General features: G+C 42.2%; 1 protein-coding gene across 2 annotated transcripts in view; it reads left to right on the top strand.

Moving 5' to 3' along the window:
- The window catches only part of LOC141760538 (glucosidase 2 subunit beta-like), a 138,577-nt gene that overhangs the window by 70,604 nt on the left and 43,945 nt on the right, over positions 1-24,028 (top strand). For both annotated transcript variants that reach the window (XM_074623413.1, XM_074623412.1), the window contains exons 11-12: positions 21,503-21,572; positions 23,370-23,459. In XM_074623413.1, the coding sequence (XP_074479514.1) occupies positions 21,503-21,572; positions 23,370-23,459 (160 nt within the window). The remainder of the gene's footprint in view (positions 1-21,502; positions 21,573-23,369; positions 23,460-24,028) is intronic.

Here is a 24,028-nt window from a genome sequence, read left to right as displayed (position 1 = left end):
AAAAAAAAAATACTATAAAAATATGGACACTATATCTATATATAATAATCTAATATACAAGTCGTTTTTCTCATTTCTGCCACTTTGGATTTAATCCAATAAACTCTCAAAATGTACACGGACCCTGTAACTTCAACGTGATTGACAAGCCCTCGGGGCAGCTCTACTTTTTCGTCCTCTGGACTGAGGGCAGACTGGACGCTACAGTGACTCACTATCATCTCTCGAGGAACAAGACAAGATTGGCCGGGGCTAGCTGCATTCTCATTTCAGTAGACGTCTCTGCAACACAATACATATACAATAATACCATAACCTCTTCACATTCTGTTAATAATGTTCATGTTTTGATTGTTTTGACTTCTGGCCAGATCTTACACTTTGCCCCTTTAAAGCATAATTCACAGTTTCTCCCTGTAGTACATTATTCTTTTAATTCTGGACAATTGAAACCTTACCAAGTGATGAAAGATGTTTGCTAAAACCAAAGCAAAAGGAACGGCATGCTTTGACTTTACTGAAAACATAAACTATTGTGGAAGCTCCTCTAATGTCTCTCCATAGTTTCGGAGCAAAGTAAAAAATGAACAATGTCATCTAACCTAACAAGGAACAAAATGTAGCTCCGTATTAACATTTGAAATCTGCAGCTCCCAGCTCCGTTTCAGACTGCTGTGTCTGAAAGTACAGAGCAGAGTTTGGGGATTTAACTAAGCACAAGAACTCGGCTCAATTCCCAAAGCATCCGCCAACCACCCAACTGCACAGCACTTTTGGAAAATAGACACACAGGTAACTGATTTCTCCACTGACAATGCAACAGAAGAAAAGCTGGCTCTATCATTCCAACCATCTGGAAGTCTGGCTCAGACTTCAGGCTGATGTGTAACTTTTAATTGGAGAGACAGTGGTGGGAGGCAGAAGAGTAGGAAGGAATGATCCCAGTGGATAGACAGGCAGTGCCTGCTGCCAGATGGACAACCTGAGTTTGCTGGAGTGCACACCATTTAATTCCCGGGCCAGTGTGGTGTGTGTTGTATTTTACAAAGAGATGTTGGAGAGTCATAGTTTGGCCAAAGACATCTCAGATCCTGCAAAATGCTGCTATTTTCACAGGACAGAATTAGGCAAAGGAAAATGCTTACTGGATATTCTTTTGGAGGGTTTGACCGCAGACATTTTCCGTTTCATGAGATGACATGAGACGTCCTATGGATCCCAGTAGAATGTCAGTTGATTTGAATTAATGTCAGTGTTTATAAGCTATCTAAGCTCGGTGATACAGCTAAAGAAAAGTTTGGAAATACGCTTATTTGCTATTTCAATCAAGTATGGAGCTGGAGTCAGGGCGCATTTAGCCTAGCTTTGCATAAAGACTGGAGGCAGGGGAAATGGCTAGCCTGGTTCCGTCCCAAGTTAAAAAATACGCCTACCAACACCTCTAGAGCTCACCAATTAATCATATTAGCCGTGTTTCCATTCATTTCTCAAGCAAATTTTAAGCAAACTTTTGTAATGTCGCAAAAAGAAATGCTGCGTTTCCATCAACTGATTTGGTGTGAAAAAATTAGGCTACACCGTAGTTTGGGAGAAGTTGGCACAATCGGCAATACATGACTGTAATACACCAGTAAACAGAGTAGGAGAAGACAACAAAACATCTATAACAACAGCTATCTAACCATCTACGATAAAAAAATATTGGAAAAATGGAGAGAGATCTTAAGGAATTTGTTTCAGTTGGGCAAGTTTTAATTATTCTTTCATGTTAGCTGGTATTGGCCATGTTTCGTGCTGTCCGGAGACAAAGACAAGCATTTGACTGTTATGGGAATGTCCAAGAAGACGCCGACAGCAGAAACAGCCGATCAGTCATGGGAGTTAAATGTTCACTATTTCAGAACTTATCCGGCAAAGGCGTTTCCACAACTCACTCAGCGCATCAACTCTTTTTCCTCAAAGGCAAAAAACACCTCAAGCGAGAGGAAGTTTTATCGAATTTTGCCGTTTCCAGACAGCGATAATGCGATACGTCAAAATGCATATAAAATACGTTAACGGTAACGCGGCTAGTGAGGCTGCCGGGGTTTGATACCATTGTGCCTGTACAGACACCAAAACCAAAGCTTGTACTCACCGTGTGCATTTGGCAACCTGCTTTTCCAACCTGCCTCGCTTTTACATTTCTGTTCATGTACACTTTAAATAAAAACAATACACTGTATAAGTAAGACCGCTTTGGAGATCTTGGTAGGGATATGTTGTTGCTTTGTACAGAGCCAGGTTAACTGTCTCCCCTGCTTCTAGTCTTTATGCTAAGCTAAACCAAACACATTCTGACTCCAGCTCCATACATAAGGCACAGACAGGAGGGTGGTATCGATCTTTGAAATCTCACTTGTGGAAAGAAAGCAAATAATAAAAATTTCCCTAAATGTCAAACTGTTTCTTTTAAAACTTTAAATGTTATCTGTCAGAATAGCCGTTAATACCGTCAGACATGTCAGTGGTGTGTGATTTGTTTTCACAGTCATACATTGTTTGCTCATCCTGCTGCTCTCCGCAGGGAATAAATAGACATGTATAATGCCCTTTAGGTTGCCAACAAGGTTGGGCCTGTTTCCAGTCTCACCAGTGTGATGTATTGTGAGAGCTTACAATAGATATTTCTATATTTCTTTTTTTTTTCAGCGTGAGAAGATGTGGTGAAATTAAAAAGAAGCCCATGGCTACATCAGCTAGCTGCAGAGACGAATATATATAAACATTGTTTTATGTCTAAGGTCCCCACTTGTTGCAGTGGTTGCATTGCAATTTGTTTATAAGAGACAGAGAGAGGTGCACTGTAGGTTTGTTGATGCACTCGGTAGTAGATTTCTCCTCATTGTGAAACTGAATATAAACAAGCAGTTGTGCAGCAGTGGCTGTCTTTGCTTTTATTCATTTGGAATGAATAATCTGTGCTGTGTACGAGCTCCTACACAAAGTTGAAATGTTGAACTGGCAAATCTTGTGCAGGGCCACTGTGTTGTGCAGAGTTGTATTGTATCAACTTTCCCAGTATTTCAAGAACAATGTCTGTAGCGCCGGGCAGAATTAGATCTTCACAGACAGTGTGTGGTCTCGGTGTGGGCCATCTGATACGAGGCTATAAAGGAACCCTTCAGGGCTCGCTCAGGAATGGTTGCTTTTTTGCTTCAATGCAGTTTACTGTCTGTTTAGCTTGTCTCACCTTTCTGTTTGCTGCGGTGAAGCCATACTTCATTCAGGAAAATTCCTATTTGTGAATCTTAGTGCTGACCTTTTGTGTGTGGTTTGCAGCTGAGTCATGATGACCTTTTGTTATTGTTTTTTTTTTTTAAACCGCTGTCTCTTTCTCTCTGCTCTCTCTTGCAAAGACGCATCTCATTCCGTAAATATGCTGTCATGTCTTTGTTTGAGGGCGTGCCAAACAAATGTGTTTCTTGGTGACATCACCGCGTTACGGAAGAAAAAGCAGGACTTCATGCGAGGCGTTTCAGGCAGTTCAGGAGCAGTGTTTCTGCGGGGGGAAAGTAACTCCTTTTGGTGTGGAACTTGGGCTTTGTAAATTTGCAGACCTTTTACATGCACAAAAATATATATATATATCACACTAAAGGAAAGGGAAAAAAAAGCATAACAGGTCCTCTTTAATTCATAAGAGATAAAGTATAAATATATTACCATCTCACTGTAAAGATACAGTATGTATAGCATCTTAAATGTCCTGCCTTTTTCTGGGTTTCTCAGCATAGTATTTGTAATGTTTCAGGCAATGTTCACATTATAACCAATATAAAACTCTACTGTTTGATTTTTTTAAATTTCTTTGTCACGTTAGCACAAACTGGTATCTGATTGCTCTCCAGCCATGATTGTAGTCTTACTAGAACTACAGAGTTGAAAGAAAATCCAAAGGCTGTGTAGGTGATACATGAATGTTAAACAGTCAATTGTGTATGTTTTTCTCCATTTCACACCGCTCTCACACTGCATATTCATTTATCACTACTATTGCCTTCCTCGTACCCCCCACCTATCCGCCCAACCTCAAACCCCTTGACGTGGGAATTCAATTTGTACTGTATGTTTCATTTCTACTCAGATTTAGATTTATTTCATGTTGGCTGCTTTTAATTAACTCTCTGGATATGCGACGAGAGGAGAAGGGGGGTGGGGGGGGAGAAGAGAGAGTGAGAGAGAGACAGAGAGAGAGATAAAAACTCCTCACATCCGCCAATGAGTTACACCGGCAATCATTTACCACTTAGACAGTAGTGCAGAAGCCCCCCGTCCGTTGCCCTGGCAACCGGTGCCTTGGTGATTGATTCCTTGCCAGTGTGGCATCGCTGCGGGGAATAGAGCGCGTGAGCTTAGCGTGCTCGCTACATCTTTCTAATTAAAATGGGATTACAGAGTCATCGCCGTTGTATGTTCAAACAAATGCAAGGCTGTGAAGGAAATCAATTTTGGTAAATGTCAGGGCTGTTAAATACAACTATGGATAAACAAATGTAAGCATGCTCAATGTACTGATATGCACACTCTATGCACAGTATATGTGGAGATGTGCCTCCATGCCATTTGCATGTCGGGGTTGCTGTAGCGATCGACAGCAACGGTGCATCCCTCCATCCAGGAGTCGAGCTTGATTGACAGCGCGTGAATCATGTTATGCAGCACAAATCACCAGACACAACAATTAGTCTGTTTGTTGCTGTGTGCTAATCAGAAAATATTCTTCAAATTGGAGCTTAATGTACATCTTAAATGAACAACGGTTTCTTAATGTAATTGGATTAGGCAAGTCAATCATATCTATGCAGTTTATGCTGTTGTCTTTCAGACTAGTGTGTGTGTTTTGAGGGGCTGAATATTCTCCCATGCACAGATCTGAGACTTGATTACTTCACATTTTACAGTGGCTGCTTCTACGTGCACCATGGGGATACTTTAGCACACCGATGTTGTATTTCAAAACATGATCTTACATACATATGAATGAGAAATTAGTGCATGATGCAGTAGATGGTATCACAGAGCCAGAGGAATAACAAGAAATGTAACCACAGAAATAGAATAGGAGTAGAACAGACATTCCCATTCGTCGGGTGCGGTGTCAATTTTTATGTGTACCATTGCCATTGTGATTGTTGTAGCGGGCTAACTTCTATTAAAACTAAACTGATTTATGGCAAGTCGCGGACTCAGTGAGGTGAGGTTTTGCAGTATCGACTAAAACAAGCAGTGGAGTGGTAACTTTACGAAGCAGAGAGAGCCAGAGTAAATGAGTAAAATTGAACAACTTAATGCTTCATCATGTTCCGATACTATTTTTCCCTTCCCCGTACCGATTCCGATCCCTGAACTTGCGGTATCAACCTCTGGAGGAGGACAAGCTACCTAGCTAACTAGCCAGCTATCAGTCTCCGGAGCTGCATCCGCTCTCTTCCTGGCGAGTTGCGACCACATTGACGTGTATCGTCACCATAACAACTATTAATAATGACCACGAAAAAGCAGTTCAATGTCCAGTCTAATCCTTTTCTTTTTCTATGAATGTAACGCAGTGTAGTAGCATTTAACAAATGGTGCTGCAGAACCAATGGGTCCATTTTAATTCCATATAATAACTCTACTAGTTTACTATTCTGGTTAGTCTAGTGCCACCTTTACTTTTCTTTATAACCAACCAGGATTTACTACATAGTTACAGTATATCTATAGTGGTCTGCCGGCCTGGTAACATACTGCGCAAGACCAATGAAACAAGCTTTTTAAAGTGCCATTCTTCAAGATAATTGTGTACTTGAGCCGCATTCTTAAGTCTCTTGAAACCAACAACCACCCCAGAGTGGCCCTAGAATGCCTATAAGCATAAAGGAGCAGAAGAAAGAGAGCATACAAGTGAGCAAAGCCACAAAGAGGTGTGACGTACAGAGCAAAAGAAAAACGAGGTCTAGCACTCGGTTTTTCAGATTTCAATCACTACAGCGCAGTTAGCAAGGTGTAACGTAGTGCCTTGGGCCTGTTCCCAAGCGGAGCTCTTTGGCACTGGCTGTGTGGGATGTGTCATTACAGCAAAGGTAATAATAGACATGGGAATTTATAATGTGACGCTTTTTACGCGCCTATGAAAGAGCACCTGAAAGCCTCATACTGCTGGCAGAAAAAAAGGGAAAAATTCACGTTTGGTTGTAAACAATGAAAAGCCTATTATTGGCTGATATGTCATGTGACTGAAACATGCATTAAATCTCTCATGAAGGACCTCGGGAATGGAACGCACTTCAATTTCAGTATAGAAATGCGAAACGGGTCTACCTGCGGACCACGAGTCCCACGTACCTCTACTATATCACCGCATGACGCAGAGGTTTTTACTGGCTCTCTGCGGGTAACACACTACTCTCTGAAATGAAAGTACAGTTACAGCCTTATGAAACTGAGTGCCCAGATCAGGCATAAATCACATTCAATCTTTACTTAGTATGGATGCCAGGTATGTGTGCTCAGCAAGCATGCTAACATGTTTTTTTTTTTTCTTCTTTGTGCTGTGAAAGAAATATGAGAACACGAGGCATCATGAATTTTTTCCTTGCCCTTTTTAAATTGTGTAAATTGAAAGCATGTCTATTTGTATGAATACCATTCAGCACGTCATCGGCTTGATTCAGTGGAGTTCATGCATGCACATGGCTCTGATTAACATACAGACTTTATTTTAATGCAAATCAGCAGGAATAAATGAAGGTGTAGCTGTAGTTGCAGGTTGTCGTTGCCATGTCAGGCAAAGGTCTTCATTCTGTCAAAAAGTAGTATTTTCTATACTTATAAACAGCCATGCTAGTGCTGTAGCTCTCGGAATGGCAATATCAGTCCATCAGTCCATCATTTTGGTCCAATACTGGATGAATTGCAGTGAAATTTGGTACTATTTGGGACTATTCATTTAGCACCAAAATATCTCAACATCTAACAGATGGATTACCACAACATTTTATTCAGACATTCATGTTCATGACGGATGGTAATAACTTTAACAATCCCTTAACTTTTCATCATCATTAGGTTAATTTTTTTTTTGGAAAATGTGTCCAATACTTGGTTTAGCTACTTCTTTTCAGCGTGTTAGAATCGTCATTGTGAGCATGTTAGCATGTTGATGTTGTAGCATTGAGGCCAAAGCATCGCTGGGCCTAAGTACAGCCTCACAGAGCTGCTAGCGTGGCTGTAGATTCTTAAGGCCTTAACATACCGGGGGCATGACGAATAAACGACACGGAAATGTGAAATACTCGCCTGCGAATATTATATGTCTGGGGCTTTTATTGTGAAAGGTAAGAACGAAAGGAGTGGATCTGGTCTGCGCTGCTTTTGTCAAGGTTGAAAGGAGTAATAAAGTTTGCCGTGTTGGTTTGTGTTGTTGTTTCATAAAAATAGGCGTAACTCAACCTGTTCTGCACAACGTGAATGCTTGATGCCTTTATTTGTGGTGCAAAAGCTCAGAAAATTGACCTCGTTCTGAAAAAAAAAAAAAAAATGGCATCGCTTTTTAGCCGCATAGTACTCACATTCTGTGTTAAAGTAGTCATGACAAAAACAACAGTTTGAAGCTTTGTAACGGCCTTTTGTATTGTTATACCTGGGATTTCTGACCATCAAAAGACATTGTAATACTATACTGTGAGTGGTTACGTTACACTATGAATTGTCTTTTTGCCAAAAACCTTTACTCCAAACAGTTTAAAAGAAAGGAAATGTTTGCATGTTCTATGTAGCCATGTCTGCTGTTTACACAACTCTCTGATGATTTCTCCAATTGGCTCAACTGGATGAAGGAGGAGGGGGACAGCGAACCATTTTTTTTCTCCTTTCCCTTTTTGGGGTGTGTGTTAAAAATCACACATACGTGTGCGCGATACGGCGTCGAGTTCCGCTCTCCTCTCGAGCGGAGAAGAAAACCATCTGGGATTGTTGTTTGTGTTAAGCAAAGTGCAACGGGTTTTCCTCTCTCTCATTCACACAGGCGCCTGGCATCGTGCAGGGACTAATGTGGAATCTAAATCTGGACCTTGTTGATAGAAAATGGCAGGTCACGCTGTTTGGCATGTGACTCTCACAAACCCCAGTGCAGCCAATGGTGCTAATAGATAATTGCTAGCCTAATAGGAGATGACATGTTGTATGATATTGCACTCAGAGCCAGTGACTCTGTCTCCAAATAGCGATATTTATTGAAAATACAAGCTCCGTATTTTTCTTCTATTTCAGGTGGAGGCATTGAGCAATGTTTGTACTGATTTTAATTTGTCTTTTTGTTCATTTGTTTTAATTTTATGATAAAATATTCCTTTACTTATGCACTTTTGCTCAGCTAATAAAATGTCACTTCATTTTTGAAATTATTCATGATAAGACAAACAAAGGTTTTATGATACTTTTAATAAGAATAGACCTGCCACTAGCTGCAACAACATGTCTTCATTTACATTACACTGCATACAAATCAATTCATCACATGAAAAGCAAAGCTTTCTTGCCTCCTCTCGTGAACTTTTGTTCGTGGATTGCAACAATTTGCGTGCAGAGCTCTCCCGTCTCTTGCGCCCTCTCACACACTCATCATAACCGTTCGCCGTGGACTCACACCCTCCCCCCTTCGCCTCCTACTCATCCTACTGATTGGAGTTGTCAGGAGTCAGAGGGTCACAGTAGAGGATGTCAATAGGCCTCATTCGCAGACGCAGAGAAGCACACACAAACACACACACACAGTGAAGCAATAAAGGAGAGAAGCAGACAAAATGACAGACAGACAGTAACACAGTCCTATCTTAAGTGTGTGTAAACACACCCCACAATCACCCCCAACACGTCAACAGCTGTGCATCAGCTCCCGCAGCCACGCGCGGCGACGCCGGCGTAGAGCATTCAATTTATATTCATTATTCACCAGTCAACTGCCTTGATTTCAGTGATTGGATATACCCTCTAGCACCTACTGGCTCCTCCCTCGCCTGCCTCAGTCCCATGGGAAGGCTCAATGTCTCCCCTCAGCTCCGAGAGTGGATAGCTGTGTGAGTGTGTGTCTTTTATGTATGTTAAATGGTGCTGGGTGTGTGGCAGTAATAAGGCTTTTGGGGTATGAGTAAGAGAGCAGCTGGATTTGATCAGGACTTATCCTAAAAGAAAAGAGGCAGGGAAAAAGGCTGCAGAAAAGTTCAAAGCTATTTTTTTTTTTTTTACACAACATTTGAGATTCAGACTTGTACGTTACTTTCTACTAGGGATGCACAATATAGATCGGGCCTGATACATTTCACTTTCACTAAGTCTTTCCGCCTTTCCGATCCCCGTCATACCTCCCAGGTCTATTACAAACGGCTTCCGGTGTCTGGTGAAACCACCAACACGCAGTCTCAGTATCAACATGCTCATCAGAAACAATCAAGCGCGGCCGAGCCCATCTGAGAAGTAAAGGAGACGTTTGTTTGACGAGACATTGGCTCGGCTATCTTTATCTCCGACCATAAGCGCAGACAACCACACGCAGAAGCTCACAGGCAGTTTGCGCTCAAATTGTTTTGGGCACCTGTCACCCTCTATTATAATTAGCAAGTGGACGTCTAAATAATTGCCATCAGGCTGCGGCTGCTGTATCAGTGTTGGTCGCCAGAGCCCCGTCCCCTCGCCTTTTAGTTCTGGTATTATTTAAAGGGCCGGCGCGCCTTCACAAAGCAGTGCCCTCAGCAAAGTCTTAAGCTGTGTGTTCAGTCGGCGACAGCATCTGGAGCGCTGAAAATAATTAACTGACACAAGAGGGTTTGGTGTTGGCTTCACCATTTGTTTTGTCCCTGACACACACACATATGCGCGCACATACAGGCAGCTTTTGATCATAATTGTGACACTGCCAGGAGAGAGGGAGGTAACGCGCTCATCCCAGTAGGGACTGGGGATGGTTGTAAAAGTAAATGAGGCAGATGGGTCTGTCTTGAAATGTAGTGTGAAAAAAAATTAAAGGGTTCCTTTGAGGAATAAAGACAGAATAGTTAAGTTGAAGGACTTGTTAAGTTGAAGGACTGTGCTGGCACAGCTAGAGTAGGAATAATGTAGAATAAAAGAACAGTCATTCTATAAATCTGTGTGATTGTACAAACCTGCAAGTTGATGTTTTCACAGAAAAGTCCAATAATGTATGGCCCAAAGTAGGGCTGCACAATTAATCGAATATTAATCGCGATTAGATTTTGGCTTCCCACATTGAAATAAACATGACCGACTGCGATATTGACATTCAAAATGCTCCGCTCATAGAAAACTCTGATGCATAAATCAAGCGCTTCCTAAACTAACAACCCTGTTCAACTTCCTAACACTACCTCTAAGCTTATAATATAAAAAATTAGAACTACTAATGCCAAGAATTTTTTAATCAAAGCACATATTTAAATAAAAATACAGTAATTTATTTCCTAATCGTTTGATTTGTGTGTTTTAATGCAAATAACCACTATAGATGACAATAACAAAGGATAACATTTAGAATTTTTGAGGGTTGAAATGAAGGACGACATGGAGGTGAAAACAGCGCTCTGTTTATTTAAATGAGAAATTGCGATAACAATATTTTGTCCCTAAAATCTATGAATAATCGTGATAAATAATCTCTGATTATATTGATCAAAATAATCGGGATTATCATTTTGGCCATAATCATGCAGCCCTAGCCCAAAGTAAAAGCATCACGCAAAACACCCAATTCTGCTTCAACTGTATGGAGGCTTGTCTGTTGGTTGAAATCCAGGTTGCAGCACCATCATCCTCTCATTGAGTGAGTGTGTCTCCCGAACCGAGCTTGCTGCTATAAAGAGCTCCGCTCCGGGGCCGGTGAGAGCTATCCCGGAGTGTATCGCCAGCCGTAGCGTGACGACTTGACTCACACTTGTCGTCCCTCCCCTCTCCCTCTCCCTCTTTCCCCCCGATTAGACTGATGCAGTGTGGAGATGTATGTCAAGACCACACACACATATATTATATATAACTATATATAGCATCTTCACAAAGAGCTGTTGCCCGTGGGTAGACCATAGGTCACCAGGCTTGTCTCCACCAACCCCCCTCCTTCAGGGGCGTTGAAGCTGGTCGAGGTCACTGCTGCTCAGCAGCGCCCTCGCTGCGCTGATAGCGGCGCTGCTTAGTGTAGCCAGTCAATGACGGCCTGACACTAACGCTAATGCTAACACACACACATTCCCTTCATCCTCTACCCTCCCCCCTTTACTCTCTGTTGTTCTACAAGCTACCTCTCTCGTACTCGTAGCCTTCTTTGTTATCTCACCGCACAGTTGTATGTGTCAGCATGTCTGTGATTGTGTGTGTGCACGTTTGACTCTCTCTCTCTCTCTCTCTCTCTCTCTCTCTCTCTCTCTCTCTCTCTCTCTCTCTCTCTCTCTCTCTCTCTCACCTTCTAATTCTCTAATTTGTCTGACATGTCCTGAAATTTGAAGCGACATTAGCATAGCAAGGCTTAAAGTGCAGCGGTGTCTACAGACATCACTTCCTGTGCAGAAACGGGACAGGATGGAGTTCTTCTGTTAGTGTCTCCTGAAACAACCAATGTCACTTCTACTAACCACCTATTATGATCTAGGCGCATGTTTTTCAGGCCCTCTGTTCAGATGTGGTGTAAAATGAGACTTCTCTATAGTGGCATTGTTGTGTTAGGGTAGTTGCAGTTCAGCGAGTTTCCCAGCCCAGCCTTTTTTTCCTGTGTGGTCTATTTTTTCTAGCTGCCTGCTCAGCAAGCGCTCTCCGTGGTGCTGACTTAGAAGGGGGCAAACTGGTGCTGTCCATGGTGCTATCATCACTGGTCTTATTTCACTCGGTCCTTTGCTGAGCTACAGCTGACTGTGTTAGCTTTCTCCGGCTCTGTCCTTTTGTGCCACCTCATCTGTTTCTTGCAGAGCGCGGCGCCATCCGCAGTGCTAACGCTGCTGGTTCGGGCCAACGACGCGGCCCGAGCTGCCCAGTAACCACTAAACTGCAAGCAGAGCCACAGATTAGAAGCAGCTAACTGCCACTCTGGATCCATTTTTTTTCCTGAATCCTCAGGAGCAACCTTTTTTTTCATCCCCCCATCTCATTTCCTGCCAGTTAAATGTGTATCAGGAAGCAGATTTGTCATTGCTCTAGTTTATAGTCTATCTTTGTGCAGGCGCAGTGGCATTTTCCTGAGGTGCAGTGAGAATTTTCCCCATTCAGTATTTTGGTGAATCACTGCCGGCGCTGCAATAGGGGGGAGTGTCACTGGCCGTCTAGTGGCACCCTGCAATTTGCGTTGACCACATTTTGCACCGTCTGCTGCCTGTCTGCTCTGAGAAGGTCTAGAGTCCCGATCTCTTCTATGCCTTTTCTTCACTTTAATTGGTTGAAGTGCAGTTTAGAGACTTCTTTAACCTTTTCCACTCCACACCCTCTTTTTCGTAGACTAATTTTTGTCTTTTTTAGGAGGGTACAGGGGGTCTTTTGGGGGAGATAGCAGGTCATCAGTAGATACATAGAAGTGGTGTACATCATCTGAAAGCTGTGAACCTGAAGATGAATTGATGAGATGCAGCTCAGCACTGTGTCAAGTTGTTCTAGTCATAAAATAGAAATTAAAAGATAATTTATTAATTAATAATTAAGTTAAGATAAATTGAGGTGTTTTTGGACTTAGAACATTGTTATGGAAGTATATGATGGCCATCCCCATGCTCACTTATGTTTCATAAGTTATTGCAGCAATTTTTGTGTTGATACCATATGTTACACAGATTTGGTGCTATATTTAACAATTTTTTACCACTCAAGAATTGATAAAAAATTATTATAATCCCTCCAGAATACCACATAAAGACACCAAGATCTTGAGAAACACCATAGAAAAAGACATGCTGTGATTTGGCATCTAACACTTTTGACATTTGGAGATTTCTGCAAGAATTGCATTTTTTGGCGATTGCATGGTGAGCACTTCTGTTCTAGAAACTGCTCAGAAACCCCCTTATTGTCCATATACCTTGGAAAGCCATACGTCCTCTGAATTGCATAGTACTCTAGTTTTATATGATACCAGTACCTTCACTCTAGCTCTATAACTAAGACTGCTACAGCCTCTGAGAGACAGTAAAGTCGGCCGAGGGTGCCGGCGCCCTCGAGGAGTGGAAGAGGTTAATTCATAATTTAATTTACATTATCCCCATTTAACCATGTGACATCTCTATTTGGACAGAATTGTTTTTTTTCCAATAATGCCTGGAAGCAAGAGTTACGATTAATATCTGATTCTTCTGTTATCATAAGTAAACATAGTCTTCAGTGTTGCTTACAAACACCTATTGGGCATATGAATCAAAGGACGTGCCGGGTTTTTCAGAAGAAACCGCTTAGGTGAGGTTGTAAGCCAGGTCTCGTCTTGTGATCATTTTAGTTAGTCGATGATGACCGAAATATTCAGCCTGTTCTCATTCCCAGGGTGTTAAATACCGACGATTTGCCACGGCCGTCGGCATTTGATACCAACGCACAAGGCACTCTTTAGCGCTGGTATGAGAGCCAGCTTTCCTTTAACTCCAATGTAAACCTAACCGCAGCAACAGTAAGCGCTCAGGGACAGTGCTGTGATGATGTAGTTTAAAGAGCGAAAGAGACATACACAGCGGGAGGGATGGGTGATGGATAGGTCCAACAACACAGGGCTTTCATCAATGAGACCGCTGTTCATGTCACATGTGTTAAGTTTCAATTTCACATTACATTCAGCTGTTTTTACATGTCCTTTATTCACGTCAAGACGCATTTTTCACTGTAAAAACGTCGTCATTTTAAGCCCAACCATGTTCTTTTTTCCTAAACCTGACAGAATGGTTTTGTTGCTTAAACTTAAGTTAGTGTTTTTGTTTAATTCACGACATTAAGCACGTATTTACTGTGACTGAAAAGTGACGCCAAGGGGTCTGACAAAGCGTCAGAATGTGACGAGTTGGGATGAGAACATGTTGAAATAATACACTCATTAGATATCTGGCATTTTCCACCTCCGCTTTAAAACACTGCGGTAAACCCCAACGTGACCTAAACCAAAAGCCATACGCTTAGAGCTAACTTATGTATATCTTGCGTGGTAAAGCCTAAGTATGACTGTAGATCAAAGCTAGAACCTGCAAGCATTTGCACACAGCTTTATGACTCAAACTGTGTCATCCACGGGGCAAAGCGTAGTTACAGCTGTGCAGTCCAGGGTGTTATTTTTGTCATGCAACTTGCCTAGATGTTGCTGCATTAAGTAGCATAAACAAATTATCTGTGTACGTATGGGTTGTGTGAAGGAGGGTTCACTTTGATCTAATGTAGTGAGGTTGCATCTAAAGATATGAGGGCATGTCTAAGAATAGTAAACTTCCAAGGACTGAACAGTTCTGTAAGATTAGGTATTTTGAAGTGTAGCATGTCATAATTACATCTACTCTTCTTAAACATTACTATTACTCTGGTATAATGCTCTCTATGCCCCTACTAAACTTCATTTGGTTTCTTATTTAACAAGATTCTCCACTTAGAAATGCTGGCATGACAGCTCGCTACATAAATTGCACTCCTACACCTCCGTCTCCCACATACAGATGCTTCAACGTGTCCCTCAGTTCACATCGGGTTGACCGGGGAGCTTTTCTAAGACAACGCATCTCTGCACTCAACAAATGAATTGGCATGTGATGTGAGGCGGCGTAAGAGAGCGCGGGGGATCGACGCTCCGGCAGGGTTACAAACCTTGGCAAGGGCTGATGTTAATTAAAGGCTTTGTTCAGCACTTTCCAAATTAGATGTGAAATGTTAAGCAGGAGGGGTTTGCCATTAACGTGGTGCTCGGCGAGACCTCTCGACCCCCCGGCCGAGGGCGTCGCGTCCTTGAAACATAATTGTGCTCACCTTGAGTGCTAGTTCGACAGAAGGAGCAGAGGAAGAGTCAAGAGAGGAGCAGGGCGGGAAAGAGGACCGAGCTTCCCTTTTGCTATAGAATGAGCTACTAGCACATTTTCTCTCTTCTTCCATTAAGCTGTCTAGAGGTTGAAACGATTTGCCTCTCACCCTTGTTCGTGTGTTTTGATAGCCACAGGAGGAATGTATTGGATTGCAACCATTTGAGGGATACACCAAATTAGCCCGTTTTCACTTATCAAATGTTGGAAGTCTGATTTTGAGCGGCTGCCAGCTTTCTGTGTCTCATGTTGTCTGAAATAGATTTTTTCCTCTCCAAGCTCCTGAAGCTAACCGTGTTTGGCACCATACCAAGATGATCCCAGATAAAGATATTTTATGAGATGGTGCAGACGAGTACTCTCCAGTGTGCAGCCCCAGTTATGTCGAGAGCTCTCTTTTGTCTGCGCGCACTTGTCCATCACACATTTTCTCCATTTCCTGCATCTCCTTGTGTGCACGTCACGTGACTACTTGAGTACACATTCAATCATTTGTTGTTTATTTTTAAACACGTACTCCTTTAGAAGCGGTGCAAATCGATGCTCCTCATCCTAACATCTACATTTAGGCAAGCAAAAATGATAAACTTGTCAAAAACTCATGTGCAAGCGAACGAATAACCTGTCATTACCACATCCTGACTGTTCCTGCAGCTGCGCAGCCACCTATCGAGCGCGCTCCCACAGCAAACGGTTATCATCACTCGCAAAACCATCAAAAGGGAGCATGTTGATTTGTACATGAGAGTTGCATCCTTCCTGCTATTACAGTATGTTGCAAGATGACAGAGTTACCCCGGAAGGGGACCAAGTCATGAGCAGAGGAGACACAGAAGTAGGTCAGCTCCTAGGCGTTTGTTACATCATACATATTCATAAACAGCACCCAGTTGTTGCAGAGTGAACTCACTCCACGCAGACTGTTTATTCTGTTCATTGGGCCCCCTCTTCTCTGTTAAAATGTTAAACAGTGATTACGCATCACGATGATAATACGAGCAATTGACTCCGACTGCTGCATTTAGATGCATTTTACCGCTATTACATGAACAGTGTACTGTTTGTAATCACATATTAACACCTCTCCATCGCAGTAGGTCACGCAGTAAATTGTGTCTAAAATATCAGCAATCCTACATTTGCATAGAAAAAGTTAGGACAGTACATTATTTAAAGGAATAGTGTGACATTTTGAGACAGGGAGTTATGTGCCAGACTATATCTTGGCCAGGAGCAGTGGGCAACTCCGGGTCTGAGAAGTGAAGCCAATGCAGAAGTGCCTTAAACTTGCATTCTTTCTAATAGCCAGCAGGGGGCGACTCCTCTGGTTGCTAAAAGAAGTCTGATTGTATTGAAGTCTATGAGAAAATGAGCCTACTTCTCACTTGATTTATTACCTCAGTAAACATTGTAAACATGAGTTTATGGTCTCAATCGCTAGTTTCAAATCTTCTTCAATACAGCATGATGTTCATTTAGTAAATGATGGTCCCATTTAGAGTCAAATCGATGAAAATAGTTTTCATTCACATATCTTGAGGTGAGAGGTCAAGGAACCACTTTGAAAATGGCCACGCCAGTTTTTCCGTGACAAGATTTTGCGTTATTTAATGTTCTTCCTGTCAAGATAACATGACATGATACCAGTATTTTCACTCTAGCTTTAAGACTGAGCTACAACCCCTGAGAGACAGAAGAGCCACCGAGCCTGCCAGAGGGCCGTCAGATTGTTAAGAGGTTAATAGTATATATGACAAAAGAACGATACTCGACGTGCGTGTATCGATACAATATTGCCGCGCAAAATATTGCAATACTATACTGTATTGATTTTTCTCCCACCTCAAAATACCATACCATCTGTAATTTTTTTTTATTAATACAATTATTATTTAGTCCGTAAAATGTCAGAAAACAGCGAAAAATGCCCATCACAGTTTCCCTGAACCCAAGATGAAATCTTCAAGTTACTTGTTTTGTTCTGTCACAAGAGTCCAGAACCCAATAATATTCAATTAACGTTATAAAAAAGAGAAAAGTAGCAAATCTAAACATTTGTGAAGCTGAAAAGTTTGAAATTTTTTCCTGACAATTGACAAACTGTTTCAGCACTAATTCTAACCCCCCTCATGTTTACTGTTACTTGTAAGCAGTAAGGCTTGATCGATTGACCTTGTGTAGCAGATAATACATTCTTTCTCTAAACATGTGAATCATTACTATTGAATCATCTGACCATGTTCTCTAATAATCAAATCACATAATGTGTGGTCACTGGTGCTCGTCATTCGGAGTGAATGGGCCCATTCTTAATCTCAGTGCGTCGTGGGAGACTGAATGCAAACTGAGTCAGTCACAAGGCTATGAATTGCACTGATAGTTCAAAACATGATGCTATTTCTGCCAGCTACTGTTATTCGACCCTAATATAATCAGACACTCCAACACAACGATTATGCAGGGGGCGAGATTGACCTCTTCTCAACTCCCAGCAGCCTGTGTTACACTTTCAGGATCCTTTGTGAGATTTAGACGGATAAAGAGAGAAACATAAGGAAATGGACGCGTCACTCTCTGGATTTCCATTAAATGTTCAATATCTATTCTTTGTATTTGAACACATTAAAACATGAATTCTGTTTTCTGTAGCACAACACCTCTATTACATTTTGTTGAATAGCTTCTTTAAGAAAAAAAGGGGTAATTAGCACCTCTGGGCGGTCGTGTTTGATGCTAGCAGGTGGCTATTAATGCAATCACCAGCCCTGTTGACAGTATTTGAAAAGGCCTCTTGTTCGTTGTTACCACCTGCCATAAACATTTCATTACAGGAATCCTCAACCTATATTTTAGCCCTCCCCCCTTACTCCCCGCTCTGCAGTCAGAACAAGTTTGCCAGTTGAGGAGAGAAACTGAGGGAAATGGAGAAAATGGAGCCGGAGTGAGGGAGGTGAGGGTGACAGGGAGACTCCGAGGAGCTCATGCTGAAAATATTGAAGGAGAGGAGAATGTCGAAGTCGAAATGAAAAGAGAAAAAGGGGTTTGATAGATGAGGTGTTGTGAAGGAAAGTGATCCAACTTGGAAGCTTGAGCATATATACCGCCAGGCTTTATTTTAAAGAGCCGGTTTCACAGACAACAAAGAAAACACCTACATGTGCCCGATAGTCGACGTAATCCAGCTAGAGGTGTCTGTTGCCTGTGCGAGCGCGAGTTTCAAGGGTGGCCTCGCTGCATTGCCCTCGTTCTGTTAAGCATCGCCGCGGCCGAGCACTGCGCCGACTCCCAGGCTTCTTTTCTTAGAGCTGCAGAGAAATTGCCTTGCTTATTGATCCGTCCGCATGTAAACAGAGCATCTCCAGTCTCCGGCTCAAGGTATGTATGCACAGGAGACTTCAGACGGAAGATGGCGTATACTATACAGTGTATTCCTCCTCTTTCTATTTTTGTACACCCTCTTGATAGCGTCTAGTGCTAAAAGCAAAGTACAGTACACTTGTGGAAGTGCAAAATGTCTTCCACTGGTCCATTTAGCTTCGACTTGAAGTCATTTGTCCTACATTTTCCATATGAGCATCCTCTGTATGTAGAGAAAGTTGACTTTTCGTTGATTAGGTTTAAAAGACGTAGCATGAAAAAACAGGCTTGAACAGTTAATTTATGCTTGCTGTGATTGTGATGACGACATCCATTGATCTACTCCTCACCGTCATTCGACCATAACAATGAGGTCTTTTTGGTATCCTGTACATCAGCCTGACTGGTGCAGAGACCATTCCAGAGGCTTTACTCGCCCTGTGTTTCCTGCTCTGGGTACTTCTGCACGCCTGGCTACCCTCCCAGTCTCTCTTCTCCCTCCCTTTACCGTCACCACTCTCTCCACATACGACTGGGCTTCTGCCAGGGGTCAAATGTCACCCACTTGGGATTCTGCGTCTCCTTTTGTCATTGCTGAGCCTCATGATGTGTGTGTCTGGGAGAAAAAGAAAGAGTGAGAGAGAGAGAGAGAAATAGGGCAAGAAAGGGAATCTGAGTATGCAGGAGAGAACATCCTTGTGTGTATGACTGTGATTTTCTGAAGGAGTTTAAGGGGATTGGGGTGGGTTAGGGACAGATCTCCCCTTCTCGGCGCTGTAAAAATAGCCATTACAGCATGGGAATTCGCAGCTTGTGTCTCGGACACACCACATCTGTACACTGTTCGGCGAGAAATAGGTGCTGGGGGAATTGCGCGTGCGGGGGGGTATCTTTATGGGCAACCAGCTGAGACCACATGCAAGGAACATGCTAATTGGTATTCAGACCAGGGCTGTGACAGCTTCCCACACAGTCCTTATACCATCGCACACGCTCCTTTCTGTTGCCACGGCGCCGGGCCCCGGCGAGAGTTTCCTCGACGACAGAGATGAACCTGTCCACTTTCAGAAACCCCAGTAAATCCCCAGGTCCATCAGCGCTAGACAATTAAACTGGAGTCGTCGCTTTTTGTTTTGTGCCGCCTTTTTTCTCCTCATGTTTTCAACCCCTTTGTTCAGGTGTAATCCAGCGGTGTGGTCAACACGGTTCACTTGATGATTCTGTTTACTGTTATCAGCTTCTCTTGAAATCCATATCCATAGAAAGAGAATAGGAGTAGAGCGGACTTTCCCATTCACATCAACGTAGCAGGACGGTCAGAGCAGTTGCCATTGCGTCCGTAGCGGGTTAACTTCCGTATAACTAAACTGACTTATGGCAAGTCGCTAACTGAGGTGAGGTTTTGCAGTAAAACGAGTAGATGAGCGACAACTTTGCTTAGCTCATTTTCTGTAACCAGTGTATCATTAAAGCATGTTGAAACTAGCAAGCTAGCAAGCTAACTAGGGGACAACTGGCTAGTTAGCTAGCTTGCTAATTCTGCCATGCCTTAAATAGGATGCTTTTGTGATTTTTCCCTTTCCTTTAGTGTGTTATATAATTTTTTTGTGCATGTAAAATGTCTGCAAAGTTACAAAGCCCAAAGTCCACGCCAAAGGGAGTTACTCTCCCCCACAGAAACACTGCTCCTGAAACGCCTCACTTGAAATCCTGCCTTTTCTTTCATAACCTGGTGATGTCACCAAGTAACACATTTGCATACTACCTGCCTAGCAGTTAGATTGGCACGCCCTCAAACAGAGCTAGTTAAAGTAAGTATAGGTCCTCTTTAACGCTACACTGGTTACAGAAGCTGAGCTGAACAGCAGGCTGGTGGCCCGTGGCAGCGCTGTGTCTACCAGTGACTCCGCCTCACTCCCCTCCTCTCCGGAGAAGGACAAGCTACCTAGCTAACTAGCCAGCCGTCCATCTCTGCAGCTGTGACGCTCTCTTCCCGGCGAGCTGCAACCGCACTCTATGGCCCCACTGACGTATTATCTCCATAAGAACTAGCAACAACCGCCACTGTCTTTTGTACTAGTCGAATAACCATGGAAAACAGTTCAATGTCCGTTCTACTCCTATTCTATTTCTATGTCCATAACTGTTAATAGTGACTTAATTGGATGCCATTTAAAGAATCATAGTTGGACACACATCACATATAGGTGCAAGTGTAAGTTCAATAGTAAAGGGCCAAACCCTCAAATTGAGCGGATGGAACCAGCAAAATGTTTTGCCTCTTTGCTGGTAAAGGAATTAAAGCTGCACTATAGATTTTTTTTTTTATTAATCCCATTCGATTAAATGGCTGACAATAATAAGAAAGGAGTTGCATGTAGTTACAAACCCACAGAGAATTATTATCGCTCGGCTCTGCATTTCCCCTCAGCTTTGCAGAGTGTTTAAGCGTCTTTCATCTCATTGTTTGGTTTCATGGCCCTAAAAAAAACAAAACGTTTCCAGCAGCATCAGGAGGCTGTTTTCAGTTAAAACGCTCTGGAAAAAACTGACACTACACATTACATTACCTGCCCAATGCTAAATGACAGAGAGAGAAAGTTAACAACCAGCTAGTGAAGACGGTGGAGCCAGATATTTCCCTCAGGGGTTGTTGAAAACCAAAATGCAGCTAAAAGGAGAGTGGATGATGTAAATTCACCAAGTGCCAAGAAGAATATGCAAACAATAGATTTGTACAAATAGACTTTATAGCTAACAGTTGCATTATGTTTCATTTTACCTAGTGTGACAAAGAGAGACACACATCTCATCGCTGCGGCCACCTCCGCTGCTTTCACACTCCCTCTGACTTCTTCTCTCGCTCAGTCTCGGTTAACACAGTTGTCAGTGTAAAGAGACTAATAAGCCTGCGGGCCTCTCGGCGGTTACCACACCTGGAAATAGCATTTTTTTTTTTTCTGTTTATATGCAGCCCTGCTCCTCGCCCAGTCCTAGATATAACAGCCTATATTAAGTGCCCACTGTTTGGCAACACGCAGCTGTTGAGATGCAACAACTCCGCAGTGTTAATTTGTGTGACCTTTTGTTTTGTCTAGCCGCAGAGTGGGAGGCTACCAATCTGAAGAAGGTAGAAGAAGCTTATGAGACCGTCAACATGGAAATAAGGTAAGGGAGGAATTACAAAGAAATAGAAACAGAGGTTTGCTTCCATTGTCGCATATTTGTGGCTAAATCCTCAACATTTTGCACTTAGTGTGGATTTCTCACGTTGCTATTGTAAGCAGGGTGGCGTGGTATGTAACCGGGGCCTTAAAATAGACTCCATCCGTCTGTGCTAAAGTAGCAAAGGAAAGCTGCACAGTAATGAATTTGCACTGTTTGATACCTAAGGGTAATTTTAATGAAGAAAAACAAACGCTGGTGGTGGGTAGGCCTATTCTAACTTACTAGCAGAGGAGTCTTCCTGGGTATGAATTATCCAAACTTCTTTGTGGCATTGTTTTTAAAGACAGGGACGGCACAAATTAATGCGGCAAACGCTGTAATTATTTTTGTATTATTGGAAAAAAAATGACCTCCTGTCACAACAAGTTCGCTACGCACTCCAGAAAATCTGTCATCCTCGAAATGCCGTGTACTAATTAAAAAAAAAGAAAAATTAAGAAATTGAATTGATTCTATAGCATTCTTTTCAGCCTCTAATTCATTACAGTCAACATGCTTGGGAACAAAGAAAAAAAAACTGAGTTTGGGTGACATACTTTTTGCTCCCTCTCAGATGTTTTCACCGAGCTCCGAGCCAGCCAGCAATAGCGGATAAGTAGCTACTGTGGCCCTTAGGCCTGCAAACTGTTCATTACAGTAGGCGGAGAGGGGGGAGCCAACCACAGAGATGGCGGTTACCAAAAGGTCAAGATTTTTCCCCCCTAAACAAACTGCATGCATGAAGGGAAAAGAGGGGAAAAGGAGCTGGCATGACTTCAGTTGCTCTATTTCTTCATTGTCCACCTTGTTTCAATTGCTCCTGGTCAAATTACTCACTATCATTTATGTGTGTTGGAGTATCCCCTATGTTCTCTACAGGCCAGCCCTTTATTTAATGCATTTATGTCTTCATACGTTTTGGAACTAGCGTTAAATTAAAGTATCTTCCTCATTAATCCGCACCTTTTATTCCTTTACCGTGCTGTAAAGCGTAATTTCCACAAAAATTGACTGTGCATGAATGTTACGACCTCTTGCCCTACAGAGAATCACATGCACACACAGTTGCGCAACCTGCATAGCTTTTCTGACCCCACTACGCCGCCCCAACCTTATCAACCTCAAGCGAAACAATCACCCTCTCTAAACATTTGTTAACCCCATTAGCAATTCTGGGTTATGAATATGGAAATAAGGGCCTGCGCGCCGGTAGAGATAGGACTCCGTTCCCTTATTTGCGATTTAGTGAAGAAAAGCAGCCCTCGCCGGTTCAGATAATTGGAGAGACTGCATAGAAATGGGCTTTAAAGGGCCACCTCATCAACACACTATTCGAGAAGTCAGTCACTAAGAGCAGCGAGGAATATAAAGCTCCATTGTCAGCACAGTTAGGAGTCATCTAGAAGTTATTAGAGCAGCTTGCCAAGGACTTAAAACAAATGGCCTACATCCAGAACGTTCAATAACACTTGTTTCTCTCATATTGAAAGGAGCATTTGTGCTATGTTGTGCTGCAGATTTTGTACTAAAACCATTACATAACTTATGTTTAGGCATATTTTGAAAGCTTTTCCTTTTATAATACCTGAAGTTATTTGCTTAAAACTATAGCACTAGTCTAATTTCAGATTTTTCAGATGTCACTGTTAATTGGCTAATTAGTTTGCATTTTTTTCCCGTAATAACTAAATTCCATAATTCAAAAATCCAGCTTAAAGTATGCTTGTGGTCTAACATATTCCTTTTGATTTTTGTCAGTGACCTCCGGAAGAAGCTGGCCATAGACTACGGACCAGATTGGGAGTTTCTGTTTTTGAACAGCCAGTGTTACAAGCTGAAAGTATACGAGTAAGTACTGACAGAATTTTCATAATTTTTAAATTTTTTATTTATATGCTTATTTTCTTCTGGCGTTAATCTGGAAACTAATCCTAAAATGTTTGGTTGTGTACAAAAATATGCTGTCATCATAATTATAAAAACACACTCTGACAGAAAAATGCATTTTAATGCTTTTGACAAACTCATGAATTGTTAAAGCTTTTGATGTCGACTCTCAATAATGGAAATCACGGGAAAGCAATTACTTGTGCAATACCTGTGTGCACTGCAGGTAGTCATAAAAAATTGGATAGAAAAGTAAAGCAGTTTGAAAGAACCATTACGAAATCAATATGTTAACCAGAGGCTGGATCTTATTTTGAGCAACTGTACTAAAACAAATTCTATCTGTACCAAATGCAAACCATCTCAGTAAAGATCCACCATTTAAAGTTGATAATTTGTGAGCTCCAAGTCACCCCGGAGAAAGCCAAGCAGCTAAATCAACTAAATTTAATCAACAGAATGAGCTTCTTTTACTCTCTCCCGCTGCATCCCTATGGCCCCTGCTGGGGTAGAATCTGTTCTCCTCAGGA

The sequence above is a fragment of the Sebastes fasciatus genome, chromosome 22, assembly GCF_043250625.1.
Source record: "Sebastes fasciatus isolate fSebFas1 chromosome 22, fSebFas1.pri, whole genome shotgun sequence".
In the NCBI taxonomy this organism is placed as follows: Eukaryota; Metazoa; Chordata; class Actinopteri; order Perciformes; family Sebastidae; genus Sebastes; species Sebastes fasciatus.
Note: the sequence above shows the minus strand (reverse complement) of the source record. Positions and strands in the feature narration are given on the sequence as shown.